Below are 17,945 nucleotides of genomic sequence, written 5' to 3' on the forward strand. Positions count from 1 at the left end.
TCAAGATGTTGTCTGGTAACATAGATTTAACAAGATACACAATTCTATCTTTTTAGACAATATATTCAACACTTCACATACCATATAAGTGATTTTGTGTCGTATGAATAGATATCGTTGCAGGAAAATTGAATATATTGTGCCACACAAAATAACGGAGAGCATTATGTAAAATATTGTGCGAAATATTCATTGATTCTCAGTATTTATCGTACTTACAATATGATGGTGCAAAACCATTTATTTGTCCTCTAACGGTTTCACCGGAGGGGACTTATGGTTTTCGCTCTGTCTGTCAGTCAGTCACACTTTTCTGGATCCTGCGATAACTTTAAAAGTTCTTAATATTTTGTCATGAAACTTAAATAATGGATAGATGGCAATATGGACATTATGCACATCAATTCATTTTGTTCCTAAGAAAAAATTTGGTTGGCAACAAATAGACTAGAAATACTGCTGAAAATGGTGGTTTTCTGGATACTGCAATAACTTTAAAAGGTCTTCATATTTTTTTATGAAACTTAAAACATGGATAGATGGCAATATGGACATTATGCATGTCATTTCATTTTGTTCCTACGTCAACAATTCTGGTTGCTATGGCAACAAATATAAACACAAATTAAAAAAATTCTGACAGTGGTGGAATTTCTGACAATGGTGGAGCCGGTAAGGGACATAATTATATTGCTTGGCAATAGTCTTTTATTCATTTTATTTTCTCAGATTTTCTTTTTGTTATGAAAAGCAAATGTAAGAATATAATAAATATATATGGAATATGATTTTTCAAAGTATGATTGTTCTCTTTAAGATATCTATTTTAACATGGACCGATACAATGTAAAATATTGAACTTTAAGTTTCCTTTGACATTATTAGAGACTTCAGCATGCATTTTTTGTATCTGAGATAGAGAGAGAAGGATGTGAATTATTCTCTTTTCAGCTGATTTCCTCCCTTTCAATGTCAAACTAATTTTACAAATAGTTACAAACATTGCGTGATCTTAATAGGGAATACCCTCCCTCTCAGGCAGTTCTTTAATCACACCCCTGAAAGACTAAAAAAGTAACAATGCTTTTATGGTCATCCCTTGAGGTTTAAAGATCTTTCGTGTTTTACAGCAAATTGTCCTGCCTGGAGAGCCTGACAAGGTGGCAGTGAGGATGACAAAGGTTGGGGATTTCCTTGGCAAGCTTCGAGACTTTGAAGCCGAATACAATGTGCCGCGGGGGGAACAGATACCCTACCAGTATGAGGACGCACGGTAGGCTTTCTGAAATGTGCGACTTTATGCATTGAGGGCGTTATTTCCTTCTGAGAGAATGGCCATTTTTCACAAAGAAGTTTGCAACATAAATTTTCACAATATAAAGAAATTCGCAACTCATTTTTTCATATTTTTTAACAGTTTGCAACTCATTTTTAACAATGTTGAATAGTTTGCAGCTCATATTTATAAAGTTTTGAACAGTTCCCCACTCATTTTTGTGTGGGCCAAGGCTGCTTGACAAAGAAGGGAAAAAATACCTGTCATTAATTGCCGTATATTGCCCTAGGGGGATTATATGGTTGCAGTGCAATTTTATTTGCAATATTATAAAGAATGGAAACTTGCAATTTTTATGCCATTTCATTACAAAATACAGTGGCAATGTGCACCTGAATAACAATGAGCTTGAAACACAAGTACCTCATATTAGCTGAATCAGCCTGATCCAGTCAAGAGAATGGAACTTTTAAGAGTTTTTAAAAAAGTGATAATGTTTGTATATGGATTCAGACATCTATGTTGTAAAACATTAAACTTATTGTCCCCTACCGGTGAAACCAGATGGGACTTATGGTTTGCGCTCTGTGTGTCCGTCAGTATGTCAGTCAGTCAGTCAGTCAGTCAGTCTGTCACACTTTTCTGGATCCTGCGATAACTTTAAAAGTTCTTAATATTTTTTCATGAAACCTGAAACATGTATAGATGGCAATATGGAGATTATGCAAGTCATTTTATTTTGTTCATACGTCAAAAATTCTGGTTGCTATGGCAACAGCAACAAAAAATCTGACCCCAAAAACATAAATCTGAAAATGGTGGAGTTTCACCGGTAGGAGACCATATTGCTTGATTTAAGTTGTGCTAAGCTTGGGATTGTTTGAATGTTAATGAAGTGCCCAAAGAAGGTTAACTTATCCTTAGGGGTTTGTTTGTTTGTTGTGAATGGGAACGATATTTTCACCTTAACTATCATCTTAAAAAGAAGCCACCTGTCTAGAGCAGCCACTTGCCTTGACTTTCTGCTGTACACCACTTGCCTTGACTTTCTGCTGTACACCACTTGCCTTGACTTTCTGCTGTACACCACTTGCCTTGACTTTCTGCTGTACACCACTTGCCTTGACTTTCTGCTGTACACCACTTGCCTTGACTTTCTGCTGTACAAAAGTGGGCCACTTTTACCACTTGCCTTGACTTTCTGCTGTACAAAAGTGGGACTTTTAAGTTATTTGCTTTGTCCCCTATAGCCCCAACATTTAATAAGAGTACCACTGGGAGAGAGATGTATTATACTATGCACATGTATTGTGCAATTTAGATGCCCCACGTTATGTCAGTTTTTAAACAAATCATATTCTTACATGTATGTTCGGATAACGTCAACATATGAGTTTATGTTGCAGGTGGTTAATCTTTTTTCAAAAGCTTGCTGTGTTCGCCATCAGCCTTGGCCTATTGGGATTATACTTCTGGTCAAAACGATCCTTAATGAATCTACTCCCGCGTGCGACGATGTTCAAGAATGAACAAGAATTCAAGGACTTTCTCAACAAACAGGTACCATTTTGTACAATCACTGTTGTTTTCTTGCCCGAATTATGGACTGATACTCCTGAACATTTATGTTTGGACAGTCAAGGGCCTGCCAATGTTTGGACAGTCAAGGGCCTGCCATTTTTTTGGCAGGGCTAGTCTCTGTTTTTCAATCAAACAGGTCAATTAATAGACCCAGTATACTCTCATTCATGTGTATACCTTATGCTTAAAAACTTACATGCATTTAAGAATTGAAGTGTGTTCTGCGATTTCTTAGCACAATCATTACGAAGAAAAAAGTGTGTCTACCTTCAAGAACTCCTAACTGTACCTGCTATTGCACACAAATAAGTTTTTATTGTATGCCATCAGGCATCTTAATGCTTATAGTGCTTTAAAGGGACCTTTTCACAGATTTTGGCATGTTTTGAAGTTTGGCATTATATACTTTAAATAGATAAATGTAAAGATTGGAACTGAACAGCTTCAGTAGAAAACGAGAATTAAATTTAACAAAGAAAAAAGTCATCCTTAACTTGGCTTGAATCATAGAGCCTTAGAGTAAAAGAATAACGCTGAAACCACTTGGCTATCTATGCTCACAAAGTAAGTGGTTTATTCTATACTTTATGTAAGTAATCTTTGTAATGTCACAAAATATAATGATGACATCAGAACTCTTCAAATTTTTGCATTGTTAAGCGTTTGTAACGCTTAATAATTTTCAGGTTGTAAAATTATCTCAAGATGCATATAATGGATACTTTAGATCATGAGAAATGTTCAGTATTATTTTTTCCTCACAAATATCATAACAACAAGAAACATTTGGAAATCTGTTATAATTTATTTCAGATTTTTCCATTTACCAGAAAGTGAAAAGGTCCCTTTAATACCTCTTTATGTACGAAAAGTTTTAAGTATTAAAGTCTTAATCTATTCCTATTTATTTATGAGGCCTTGTTTATTGTTTTGTTCATCACTAAAAATTAATTGCAAATAATTAAAAAAAAAATGTAAAAAGTTATTTTACTCCACAAGTATTATTATATAAAAGTGTACTTGGCAATCATATAAGCAATTAAACATGCTGCTGTGTAACAAGAAAGAAACAATAAAAAACAAAAAAACGATGTCACAAAAGAAAGGCATCTTTAGTAAGGTTTTCTGATAGGTTTTATCATATTATGCAACCAAGAAAAGTATTGTGGGTTATTGAATTAAACAATAAAACCCAGTTTATTTTAGCAGAAATGTGGACCATTCAAGGGAGAGTATCTTGAGCATACTAGTATGTATATGAATAAAGAGTTCTCTTTCCCGAGTAACAGTTATTGTCCATTCTATAAATAGAAAATTCTGAGATCACTTTCTTTCTGGCATTAGATTCCAAGGCTTAAACCTACAGAAAAAACTAAAAATTAAAATCTACATTAATCAGCAGATATATCTTAGTTATATAACAAAAGCGTCACAAAATGTCTGGAAAATTGAACATGCTGTTTTGTGGCAAAAAAGATATATCAATAAAAAAAAAAAGATGTCACAAAAGAAAATGTCATTAGCAGGCATCCTTAGTTAGGGTTTTGTGATAGCTTTTATCATATGATGCAAACAAGAAAAGTATTCAAAACTTAATAATCGTGTGTCTATGAAAATGGGGCTTAGCACATGCGTCTAAAGAGTCTTCCAAGCAAGATTAGCCTGTGCAGTCCACACAGCCTAATCTTTTACTAAACTGCCTGCAGTCCGCACAGCCTAATCTTTTACTAAACTGCCGAGACTGGATTTTTATTTAGAAGAGACTTCCTTTAAACGTAAAATTCCATGAAAGTGTAATGTGTCAACCCTGATAATCTTGGGGTGTAATGTGTCAACCCTGATAATCTTGGGGTGTAATGTGTCAACCCTGATAATGTGTCAACCCTGATAATGTGTCAACCCTGATAATGTGTCAACCCTGATAATGTGTCAACCCTGATAATCTTGGGAAATGTAATGTGTCAACCCTGATAATCTTGGGAAAAATGCCCAGGCTATTATGGCAACACTTTACATACATACCTCAAGTCCCATCACTTTACATACATGCCTCAAGTCCCATCACTTTACGTACATGCCTCAAGTCCCATCACTTTACACACATGCCTCAAGTCCCATCACTTCACATACATGCCTCAAGTCCCATCACTTCACATACATGCCTCAAGTCCCATCACTTTACATAGATGCCTCAAGTCCCATTTTGCCAAAGCAGGGTTAATTTCTTACACTTGTTTTTGTGCTTTAAAATGAAATCGTTCTTATGATTGTTGTTGTTTACAATTCATAAATTCCAGTTAGCTGAGTCTTTTTGTTTTTTCCTGATTCCAAAAAAGGGCTTAGACTTCCATGTAGGAGTCATTTTTAGTTCACCTGAGCTAAATGTGCTCATGGTGAGCTTTTGTGATCGCCTTTTGTTCTCTGTGCAGCAATCAAAACTTGCATTGTTAACACTCTAGTTGCTACTTGCATTGTTAACACTCTAGTTGCTACTTGCATGGTGAATACTTTAGTTGCTACTTGCATTGATAATACTCTAGTTGCTACTTGCATTGTGAACACTCTAGTTGCTACTTGCATTGTTAACACTCTAGTTGCTACTTGCATTGTTAACACTCTAGTTGCTACTTGCATTGTTAACACTCTAGTTGCTACTTGCATTGTTTACACTCTAGTTGCTACTTGCATTGTTTACACTCTAGTTGCTACTTGCATTGTTAACACTCTAGTTGCTACTTGCATTGTTAACACTCTAGTTGCTACTTGCATTGTTAAAACTCTAGTTGCAACTTGCATTGTTAACACTCTAGTTGCTACTTGCATTGTTAACACTCTAGTTGCTACTTGCATTGTTAACACTCTAGTTGCTACATGCATTGTTAACACACTAGTTGCTACTTGCATTGTTAACACACTAGTTGCTACTTGCATTGTAAAACTCTAGTTGCTACTTGCATTGTTAACACTCTAGTTGCTACTTGCATTGTTAGCACTCTAGTTGCTACGTGCATTGTTAGCACTCTAGTTGCTACTTGCATTGTTAGCACTCTAGTTGCTACTTGCATTGTTAACACTCTAGTTGCTACTTGCATTGTTAACACTCTAGTTGCTACTTGCATTGTTAACACTCTAGTTGCTACATGCATTGTTAACACACTAGTTGCTACTTGCATTGTTAACACACTAGTTGCTACTTGCATTGTAAAACTCTAGTTGCTACTTGCATTGTTAACACTCTAGTTGCTACTTGCATTGTTAGCACTCTAGTTGCTACGTGCATTGTTAGCACTCTAGTTGCTACTTGCATTGTTAGCACTCTAGTTGCTACTTGCATTGTTAACACTCTAGTTGCTACTTGCATTGTTAACACTCTAGTTGCTACTTGCATTGTTAACACTCTAGTTGCTACTTGCATTGTTAACACTCTAGTTGCTACTTGCATTGTTAACACTCTAGTTGCTACTTGCATTGTTAACACTCTAGTTGCTACTTGCATTGTTAACACTCTATTTGCTACTTGCATTGTTAACACTCTAGTTGCTACTTGCATTGTTATCACTTTAGTTGCTACTTGCATTGTTGACACTCTAGTTGCTACTTGCATTGTTGACACTCTAGTTGCTACTTGCATTGTTGACACTCTAGTTGCTACTTGCATTGTTGACACTCTAGTTGCTACTTGCATTGTTGACACTCTAGTTGCTACTTGCATTGTTAACATTCTAGTTGCTACTTGCATTGTTAACACTCGAGTTGCTACTTGCATTTTTAACACTCTAGTTGCTACTTGCATTGTTAAAACTCAAGTTGCTACTTGCATTGTTAACACTCAAGTTGCTACTTGCATTGTTAACACTCTAGTTGCTACTTGCATTGTTAACACTCTTGTTGCTACTTGCATTGTTAATACACTAGTTGCTACATTTATTGTCTGATCTTCAGAAAATTTGGTCAGAAGATTCGTCTTAAGGATATATTGGACTAGTTGGAAAATGGTCATGGCTACTTGAAAAACATTGCCGGCAGGGTGCAGGGCATTTTTCCTAAAATGGCTATATATAGCTACAGTAAAACGTTGTTATAACCCCACAATTGAAGTTTCGGGGGTTATATAGGAGTGAGCCTGTCTAACGGTCTGTCAGTTGGTCTGTCGGTTGATCCGTATTAAGTGTCCGCTCTCTAATTCAAGTTGTTATCATCCGATCATTACCAAACTTGGTCAGATGTTGTTTCTAGATGATGTCTAGGTCAAGTTCGAATATGGGTCATGCCGAGTCAAAAACTAGGTTCTAATCATTGAGCATGGTGTCCGCTCTCTAATTCAAGTAGTTTTCATCAGAGCTTCACCAAACTTGGTCAGAAGCTGTATCTAGATGATGTCTAGGCCAAGTTTGAAATTGGGTCATGGCAGGTCAAAAACTAGGTAACAGGGTCACTTAGTGCGTTTTTAACATTTTTTAAAAACTGTATTTTTGAAGACAATATGCAAAATATTCTGTGTCAATTCGGCATGTGGGGGTATTCATCAGGTCCGTTACAAAGCTCTAGTTAACACAATAGAGGCAGAATTTATTGTTCTATCTTGATGAAACTTGGTCAGAAGATTCATCCCAATGATATCTTGGACTGGTTAAAAAATGATTCCAGTTGATTAAAAAACATGGCCACCATTTGGCGGGGCATTTTTATACGCCCGTTTTTAAAAACGGGACGTATTAAAGTTTCACCCTTGGCGGGTGGGCGGCGTCCACAGCAGTATCCGCTCTCTAATTCAAATAGTTTTCATTCGATCTTCACCAAACTTGGTCAGAAGTTGTGTCTAGACAATATCTTGGACACGTTCGAATATGGGTCATGCTGGGTCAAAAACTAGGTCACAGGGTCACTAAGTGCATTTCAAGCATTAAGCATGGTGTCCGCTCTCTTATTGAAGTAGTTTTCATCTGATCTTCACCTAATTTGGTCAGAAGTTGTGTCTGAATGATATGTAGGTCAAGTTCGAATATGGGTCATGCCGGGTCAAAACAGAGGTCACGAGGTTACTTAGTGCTTTTCAAGCATTTAGCATGGTGTCCGCTCTCTAATTGAAGTAGTTTTCATCCGATCTTCACCTAATTTGGTCAGAAGTTGTGTCTAGATGATATGTAGGTAAAGTTCAAATATGGGTCATGCAGGGTCAAAAACGAGGTCATGAGGTCACTTAGTGCTTTTTAAGCATTAAGCATGGTGTTCGCTCTCTAATTGAAGTAGTTTTCATCTGATCTTCACCTTATTTGATCAGAAGTTGTGTCTAGATAATATGTAGGTCAAGTTCAAATATGGGTCATGCCGGGTCAAAAACGAGGTCACGATGTCACTTAGTGCATTTTAAGCATAACGCATGGTGTCCGCTCTCTAATTAAAGTAGTTTTCATCTGATCTTCACCGAATTTAGTCAGATGTTACGTCTAAATGATAAATAGGTCAAGTTCAAATATGGGTCATGCCGGGTCACTTAGTGCATTTCAAGCATTGAGAATGGTGTCCAAAACCTTCGAACGGGCGTATTTTGTGACAGTTAGGCACTCTTGTTCATTATATGGTTTAGTGAAACCTTGTAAACACTGTAGAGGCAACATTTATTGTCCAACCCTCATAAAACTTGGTCAGAAGATTTGTCCCAATGATATTTTGGACCTGTTTGAAAATAGTTCCAGTTGTTTGAAAAACATTGGCAAAAGAGGGTGGGGCATTTTTCCATATATGGCTATAGTAAAACCTTGTTAGCACTCTAGAGGCCTTATTTATTATCCGATTTTCATTAAACTTGGTAAGAAGATATGTCCCAATGCTATCTTTGATGAGTTCCAAAATGGTTCCGGTTGTTTGAAAAATATGGCTGCCATTGGGCAGGGAGTTTTACCTTATATGGCTATAGTAAAACCTTGTTAACATTTAAGAGGCAAAATGTATGGTCAGATCTTTATGTTAATTGGTCAGAACGTACTTCCTAGTGACATCTTGGATAAGTTCGAAAATGGTTCTGGTCTGTTGAAAAACATAGCCACTAGGGGGTGGGGCATTTTTCCTCACATGTTTATATATATGGCTATAGTAAAACCTTGTTAACTCTCTAGAGGCCACATTTATTGTCCTATATTCATCAGACAATTTGTCCTAATTATATCTTAAAAGAGTTCGAAAATGATGTTTGGTTAAAAAAGAATTGCCGACAGGGGGCGGGGCATTTTTCCATATATGGAGATAGTTAAAACTTGTTAACACTCTAAAAGTCACATTTATTGTCCAATCTTCATGAATCTTGGTCAGAACATTTGTTCTAATGATATCTTGTGCAAGTTCGAAAATGGTTCCAGTTGCTTGAAAAACATGGCCGCCAGGGGGCGGAGCATTTATCCTGATATGGCTATAGTACAAACTTGCTAACATTCTTATTGTCACATTTATTGTTCAATCTTCATAACACTTTATAAGAACAATTTTTTTAATTATATCTTGGATCAGTTTGAAAATAGTTGCGGTCTGTTGAAAAAACATGGCTGCAAGGGGTGGTTGAATTGATCGTAATATGGGTATAGAAATAAACCTTGTTAGCACTCTGAAAGTTACATTTATACGTTCTTTTTTCACATGACACACCGTCCCATGATGGTGAACAAATATACCAAGTTATTTTAAAATATTATCAATAAATTACATATTTATGGTCTGGACAAACTTTCGGTTTAAAACACACTAAGTGGCCCTGTGACCTAGTTTTTGACACGGCATGACCCATATTTTAAATAGATACAATTTGTGACCAAGTTTGGTGAAGATCCGATGAAATTTCGGGACAGACAGACTGACCGACAGACAAAGTGACTCCTATATAGCCCCCATTACCAATGGTAATGGGGGTATACTGATTGTATGTACTTAGAATACTTAGAATACATAATAATTTCTGTATTTAAACTGAGCATTGATTTACAGTGATCTTCATTATCAAACCAAATCTTTAGTCTTTGATATATTGAGCGATGGTATGGGACAACAAATCATAAAAAATAAAGAATTTTGAACAAAAGAATAAAACATTAAGCAGAACTCAGAACAACAACTCTGTCTACCTTTGACATACTGGGGTGCTATGATTCACTGTCATCATTCAAATTTCTTGCGAGTTTCACACGTAATTCACCCTATTTCACACATGTGTGAACACGAGGTTTCTTTAGTGTCATGTACTTCTTGCGTTACAATTTTCTCATGTACCTCTTGGGTTACAACTTTCTCATGTACCTCTTGTGTTACAATTTTCTCATGTACATTTGTGTTACTATTGTCCCATGTTCCTCTTGCATTACAATTTCAGTTTTATTCTGTGGCACTGAAGAAAAATAACCATCAAACAAAATTGTATCCAGTTCACAAATAAGACCTTCTTTTCCTGCATCAGTATAGTTTGTAATTTTGCCTAACAGAACTCCACTTTATATTAATTAACATTCATTTTAAGAATGTTTAAATTAAGACTTATTTTTCCTTGTTTACATTTATGAATTTATAAAAAACTAAAAGTTTTAATCTTCTCCATTTTTTTGAAGTTGAGTTTATTACTGGCTGCAATATTTGAAAATTGAAAAATTCCATATTATATACTGGAATTCACCCGGTATTAAAATTAACACTCTTATTTCAGGAAGACTGACCAACAGTGGAATGCTGTCACATGTAAGTTAGGTTGCCTAACAGATAATGAAGTAACCAAGGCATTCTAAGAACCCAAAGTTAATTTTTAGAAAGTGTAATACTTAAATGTACCCAAAGTTAATTGAATAAAGTGTAATGTTTTCATTTCAATTTGAGAGGCTTCAATGTTTTCATGATCACAATACAGCAACTTATGTTGTATTTACTTTACTTTTCTGATATTCCTAAATGCTAACGTTGCAGTATTTTGGATAACTAAGATATTACAATGACTGTGATTGTTTGTGCTTTATTAAGGCAATTATAACAGTATTTTTTTACCAAAATCTTTAAATAAAAGGGGTAGGTATGTACAAGGGCCAAATGTTGTTTTTTGTTAAGTTTTTCTACTATACTTAGTTATTTCTCACCTTAATAATGATAAACAAGTACAGAATTCTTCTGAATCTCTTTACAACATTTCTTGGCATAGTGAGAAAGTTCAATTTTGCAAAAATGAGCAAATCTTAAAAAATATGTTCGAACAATTTACTCCCTAAAATGTTAAGGATCCGCATAAAAATAAGGGTTGGTTGGGTTAGTAGAAACAAAGAACTTTTGTATGTATTCCTTTCTTAGAATGCCTTGGTTACTTCATTATCTGTTAGGCAACCTAACTTACATGTGACAGCATTCCACTGTTGGTCTGTCTTCCTGAAATAAGAGTGTTAATTTTAATACCGGGTGAATTCCAGTATATAATATGGAATTTTTCAATTTTTAAATATTGCAGCCAGTAATTGACTCAACTTCAAAAAAATGGAGAGGATTAAAACTTTTAGTTTTTTATAAATTCATAAATGTAAACAAGGAAAAATAAGTCTTAATTTAACCATTCTTAAAATGAATGTTAATTAATATAAAGTGGAGTTCTGTTAGGCAAAATTACAAACTATACTGATGCAGGAAAAGAAGGTCTTATTTGTGAACTGGATACAATTTTGTTTGATGGTTATTTTTCTTCAGTGCCACAGAATAAAACTGAAATTGTAATGCAAGAGGTACATGGGACAATAGTAACACAAGACGTACATGAGAAAATTGTAACACAAGAGGTACATGAGAAAGTTGTAACCCAAGAGGTACATGAGAAAATTGTAACGCAAGAAGTACATGACACTAAAGAAACCTTGTGTTCACACATGTGTGAAATAGGGTGAATTACGTGTGAAACTCGCAAGAAATTTGAATGATGACAGTGAATCATAGCACCCCAGTATGTCAAAGGTAGACAGAGTTGTTGTTCTGAGTTCTGCTTAATGTTTTATTCTTTTGTTCAAAATTCTTTATTTTTTATGATTTGTTGTCCCATACCATCGCTCAATATATCAAAGACTAAAGATTTGGTTTGATAATGAAGATCACTGTAAATCAATGCTCAGTTTAAATACAGAAATTATTATGTATTCTAAGTATTCTAAGTACATACAATCAGTATACCCCCATTACCATTGGTAATGGGGGCTATATAGGAGTCACTTTGTCTGTCGGTCAGTCTGTCTGTCCCGAAATTTCATCGGATCTTCACCAAACTTGGTCACAAATTGTATCTATTTAAAATATGGGTCATGCCGTGTCAAAAACTAGGTCACAGGGCCACTTAGTGTGTTTTAAACCGAAAGTTTGTCCGGACCATAAATATGTAATTTATTGGTTACATTTATAGTTCAATCTTCATGAAACTTGGTCAAAACATTTGTTATAATGATATCTTGGGGCTGCACTGAGCAGGTCTGTTAATTTGTATCTCAGGTGAGCAACTTTGGGCCTTTCAGGCCCTCTTGTTTCATGTTAAACTAGAAAAAGGGAAGCAATTTTCAAAGGTAATTTTTAAATTTGGTGAATAATTGCATAATTTTAAAGAATTCCACACAGGAAAATTGGCTTTTCTCCTGCTCAAGAAAGAAAATAGCCCATAAAATATATATATGGGACATAAATATTTCTCAGATGCTGAGATGTTGAATTTTTATGTTGTTTCTGTTATTGCCTGTACAGAGAGAGGGGATGAAGGAGATGAACAACACGTCCAAGGAAGCATCACAGAAGACCCGCAAACCCAAAATCAAGAGACCTGAAAAAATATCTGAGGTACGGTGGTAATGTTTGTCTAGGTGATTAGTGTTGGCCAGACCCTTCAGAGTTCTACCCTAACTGGAGTCTGAGAGTCCGAAAACTCTTAAAATGAGACTCGCACTCCTTGTTTTTATGTCAAGGACGAATAGATAATTTCTATTTATCATTTGGCAGGTACAGATCATTTTCACTAGGGAAGTAATATTTTTTAAAGGGATGTAATAATTTTTTTTATACATAAATCAAATCGGCGCAGTACGGGGCATTGTGTTTCTGAGAAACACATCTCTTGTTACACATATGACTTAACGTGTTTGTGGACCAACTACTTATAAATTTCATAAGTCAGTAATTTGAAAACCTTTAAAAGTGTATCTTAATAAATTATTGATGTGAACATTTGTTCTCCCAAGTAATCCACACTCTTTATAAATTATTGATGTGAACATTTGTTTTCCCAAGTAATCCACACATTGCTGAGATTATTTATAAGCTCACATGGTGAGCTTTTGTGATCACCTTTTGTGTGTCGTTTATTTTGCGGGATCAACATTTGCCTTAACACTCTAGAGCAGGGATCATATTTTCCCGCAACATCAATCGGTCCGGATATAAATGGGGAAAAGTAACCGAAAATGTATATCCCAAATCATGACAAATTACGTTAAAATAAATACTTTTGTTTTTGCCATTCAAGGTGGTATAATACATGTACAAGTAAAATTTCCTTAGGCATTTTTTTTAACGAAACGAGTTTTCTCAACTGGTTTTATCATTTGGTATTTTATTGTTGTTTCGTGTGCTGTTTTATCAGACTTTTTTCATCGTTGTCAATATTATTAATCTGTGTAAGTCTATACCGATAGTTTTAATAGATGCGTAGGGATTTAATCACGAGAGCGAAGCATTTGAAACCACGCATCTAATTTTCCGGTCGTGAGTATTCAACAACAAAGTATAAAGTACACAAATTATTTCGATTCTAACACGGTTTTACTAAAGATTTATTCAATGTATATTATTTTTCTTGTGTACTATTTTATGTGAAGTTCTGCCCAAAAAAATACCTTTCGGCTGTTTTGTCTATCAGATCCGCGACTTTCATTCATAATTATATTAACGGATTATTACGCTGGTGGAAAATGTATCGGCACGTTTTGTTTAGTTACAGCGCGTGCATTCAGACGCGTCTTTTCGGATGCGTCTTTAATCCGCTGTTCACAAGTTTTTGATTCTTGGTCTGACGTGCAATAAACCGGTCCTGACCGGTTTAGAGACTGCAGCGAATGGTTTATCACACCTAATCGAGATAAGAATGTCATTAGGGTGTGTTAGCATGAACACTGTGTAATTGATTTCATGACATGGGAATTTTTATAGCGAACAGAATCGGACCGACTGTTTGGGATTTTCAATCGGTCTTTCATGACCCCAATCGGTCTAGGACCGACAAAACTGAAAAAAATATGATCCCTGCTCTAGAGGCCACATTTATTGTCCGATCATCGTGAAATTGGTCAGAAATGTTGTCCAAAGATATTGTGGACGAGTTCTAAAATGGGTCTAGTTGGTTGCAAAACATGGCCGCCAGGGCTGGGGGCAGTGTATTTTTCTTCATATGGCTTTAATAAAAACTAGTTAACTCTCTAGAGACCACATTTATTGTCCACATAAAAACTTGGTCAGAAGATTTGTCCTATAAAATGTTGGATGAGTTTGAAAATGGTTCTGGTTGGTTAAAAGACATGGCTGTCAGTGGGCGGTGTATTTTTCCTTATATGGCTATAATAAACACTTTTTAACACTCTAAAAGTCACATTTGTTGTCCAATTTTCATGAACCATGGTCAGAACATTTGTTCCTATGATATCTTGGATGAGTTCGAAAATGGTTCTGGTATGTTGAAAAACATTGCTGCCAGGGAGCATGGAATTTGTCCCTATATATGGCTATAGTTAAACATTGTTAGCACTCTCAAAGTTACATTTATAATTCACTCTTCATGAAACTTTGAAAATTTGAACTAATGCTATCTTGGGCTGCACAGAACAGGGCAGTTCCTTAGTATTTCAGGTGAGCGACTTTTGGCCTTTCAGACCCTCTTGTTTTTGAGTTTATACTTGAACATATCTTACAAAGAAGTTGAATATTTGTCTTGTTTATTACAATGTCTTGATAAGGCCACAACAAATGGATTTGTTCTATGGATTTTTGCCTCCCAAAAATGGAGCGAGTGAAATAAAAATAAATTTGTTTTTATTTTATTTTTTGTTAAATAACAGGCGAGCGAAAAGCGATTTTTTTTACATGTATTGCCTATGTAAATTGATATATTTTGCAAAATAAATTCATGATATCTGCAAAATACCAGTACAAGATCATTTAGAAGTAATAATTGAGTTTAAGCCCATATACAATGTTTGTAAAAATAAATAAAAAAATCTTCAATAGCTGTTCTACTTACTCACACCAGGTAGTGATTCTTCAATAGCTGTTCTACTTACTCTCACCAGGTAGTGAATATTTAAATTTAACATGGTACACTGTAGTTTTCATTATCAAAGTTATATAAGAAGCTCAGTTTTCTGTCAGATGGTTAAATAACATGAAAGAATAAATAATACAATAAATATCAAGCATAAGCAGTGATTTGTCTTCACATCATACTTTACAGCCTGCGCCTTTTTTATTGGGGATGATGTGCGATAAACCATGAAAGTGGGAAAATGGAATCATTATTACATCATGTATTATGATTATAGATAACAGTATATCAATTGTTAATTAGTGCATGTTTAACTGCTTTCTTAAATTTATATTATAAAGAATTAAGGAATTAAACTGCTGTGTGATAAAATAAATAAAGCAATTGAGTTTATTAAAAAAGTTTGACTTATTTATTTGAAAATTTTGGCGAGACTTTTTTGAAAAAAACAGAGTTACTTTTTGCTATTGGGAAACAGCTCTTTTTTTACATTTTGCAATTTTGACACAGCATGTAAGGGGCTGTAATTTTGGGCAAAAAAACACTGATATGAAATATCTTGAATGTGTATTTGTTCTAAATATCATAGGTTATGGTATTATACAATACTCAATGCACTGCTTTTGTTAGTTTAGCACTGTTAAAATTAGAAATGAGAAGTTTAAGTTTTGTAAAGTAAATAAATCATAACTTCCTACTGGAAGAAAAATAAGAAATGGGTAGAAAAAGTTATGTTTTTTAACAAAAAAGTCAATCGAATTCCAGTAAAGTTGTTTATGTCAAGACAGTTTCTTCGCTTTCTTACTTCTGTTATATTCATGTTTATGAGGCATACTGTACACCTTAGACTTAGCCATTGACAGTTTGAACAAGTAGATACGTGGCTTGTAGACTTAGCCATCGACAGTTTGAACAAGTAGATACGTGGCTTGTAGACTTAGCCATGGACAGTTTGAACAAGTAGATACGTGGCTTGTAGACTTAGCCATTGACAGTTTGAACAAGTAGATACGTGGCTTGTACAATTTAGATGATACTCAACATTTTTTTGTCCAGTTCAATGGCGACACTAATTTGCTTGTTAATTTTTAGCTTTAAAAATTTCTGACAAAATTCATTTATTAAAAAATGAAAAAAATGCACAGGCAGCCGAGCGTTGGCACCCGTTTTACGGTGCTCTTGTTTATATTTTAACTTTATCAATACCAACAAGTTTATTGCAGATTTTACTAATCGTACGCATATCGGTGACATTTCACATCCTGATGTAGTTGTTGTTGAAGTATTAAATTTCTAAAATCATCTGTGAGGCAATGACTTATCGTCAATGGAAAATTAAGATTTCCATTTGTTTCTTTGGCCGACATGACAAGACAAAGGAAAGCTGCCATTTTGTTGCCATAAACCAATCTAATAACGCACAGCGTTATAACAGTCTATGTCGTAAAATACGTAGGCTAAATTAAACTTAATCATTTAATAAAGAGGTGCGCAGCAAATTTGTTGCTTCGGGCGCAAAATAAAAATATTTTAATTTTGTTTTAAGATTTTTAGGTGAGGCAAATCCGTCAAACATTTAATCAATTTGTTATGGCATAAGTTCATTATTAGTCTTATAATTTAATGAAAGATGAAAAAGTCTTATTGCCATGTTACATTTTTGAGTTTGTATAAGGATCAAACTCTATATCATCTGAATGGTAAATGGTCTACATTTTGGCTCTATCTTTTACAGCATGTTAATATGCAACTTGGTGTTATGTTTAGAATGTACCTTTGTCAGGCATGATAATTTCATTTTGGGCAAAATTAAATAGTTCAACGTTTGAGCAATGATAAACTGTAAAACTGCTTTATGCAACATATAGGTGTAAGTAAAATAATACATGTATAATGCTCTCGGAAAAGTAGGCTAATGCCTGTGCTATAGTGTCATCCCAGATTAGACTGTTCACTCCACACATGTGCTATAGTGTCATCCCAGATTAGACTGTTCACTCCACACATGTGCTATACAGGGGTGTGATTTTTCCGCAGATCCGCGGATTTCTGCGGATTGGGTTGTCCCGGAGGTCACTTCTGAGATTCGCGTAAATTTGTTTTATAAAAATGTGGGGGAGAGGGGCTACCACCGATTCAGCGGACGTATTTCATAAGCGGCCCGAAATATCCGCGGCCTGTGAAATCTCTCCGCATTTTACACTGGTAGTCTAGATTCTGCCTAAGCATTTTTAAAACGAGCGATATAATTGGCTGTCGTTTCCCAATCTTCCAATTAAAATCGTTTTAAAATGCGCTCAGCTGATTTGTTTGCAAATGGCGCCGTTGTGAAGAGAAAATTAAGATTATTGAAATGACAAATAGCTATCGAATAAACAACTGACATCACCTAGTCTGATAGGAATAGTGAAATGTGTTTGTCAAAAAAAAAGACTATGTTTTAGATACAAGCAACACATATTTTGTGAAGAAATGTGCCCACTGAATTTGTGTCACGGAAACCAGTGTTTGCAAATTGGAGTTTAGTCTACTCGCGAAGTAAAACAATTTAGAAGAGTATCGTTCGAACATGGAAATAGACAAACATGATTTGATTTATATGTCTGTGGGTCTGTGTATAATTAGATTCATATGCATATTCTGCTTTATTATGTTTGTCACGCTGTTCAGTTAACTGAAATAGCGTTGAGCTGAGTGAAGATGTGAAATGCAAGATATTGAAAGGTAAACAAATTAAATATATTAATTTAACTCAGTTAATACATCATTAACACAAGAAGAACACTCAAGTGT

The 17,945-nt window shown here is 35.0% G+C and overlaps 2 protein-coding genes across 7 annotated transcripts in view; one reads left to right on the forward strand and one right to left on the reverse strand.

Moving 5' to 3' along the window:
* The window catches only part of LOC127843628 (paraplegin-like), a 298,425-nt gene that overhangs the window by 246,083 nt on the left and 34,397 nt on the right, over positions 1-17,945 (forward strand). For 2 of the 3 annotated variants that reach the window (XM_052373323.1, XM_052373322.1), the window contains exons 6-8: positions 1,131-1,273; positions 2,683-2,836; positions 12,590-12,682. The exons of the other annotated variant lie outside the window; for it this stretch is intronic. In XM_052373323.1, coding sequence (XP_052229283.1) covers positions 1,131-1,273; positions 2,683-2,836; positions 12,590-12,682 — 390 coding nt within the window. The remainder of the gene's footprint in view (positions 1-1,130; positions 1,274-2,682; positions 2,837-12,589; positions 12,683-17,945) is intronic. 3 annotated transcript variants of the gene reach the window in all.
* LOC127843626 (5-oxoprolinase-like) overlaps positions 1-17,945 on the reverse strand; it is a 298,491-nt gene that overhangs the window by 179,927 nt on the left and 100,619 nt on the right. The window lies entirely within an intron of this gene.

The sequence above is a fragment of the Dreissena polymorpha genome, chromosome 9 (assembly GCF_020536995.1).
Source record: "Dreissena polymorpha isolate Duluth1 chromosome 9, UMN_Dpol_1.0, whole genome shotgun sequence".
Lineage (NCBI taxonomy): Eukaryota > Metazoa > Mollusca > Bivalvia > Myida > Dreissenidae > Dreissena > Dreissena polymorpha.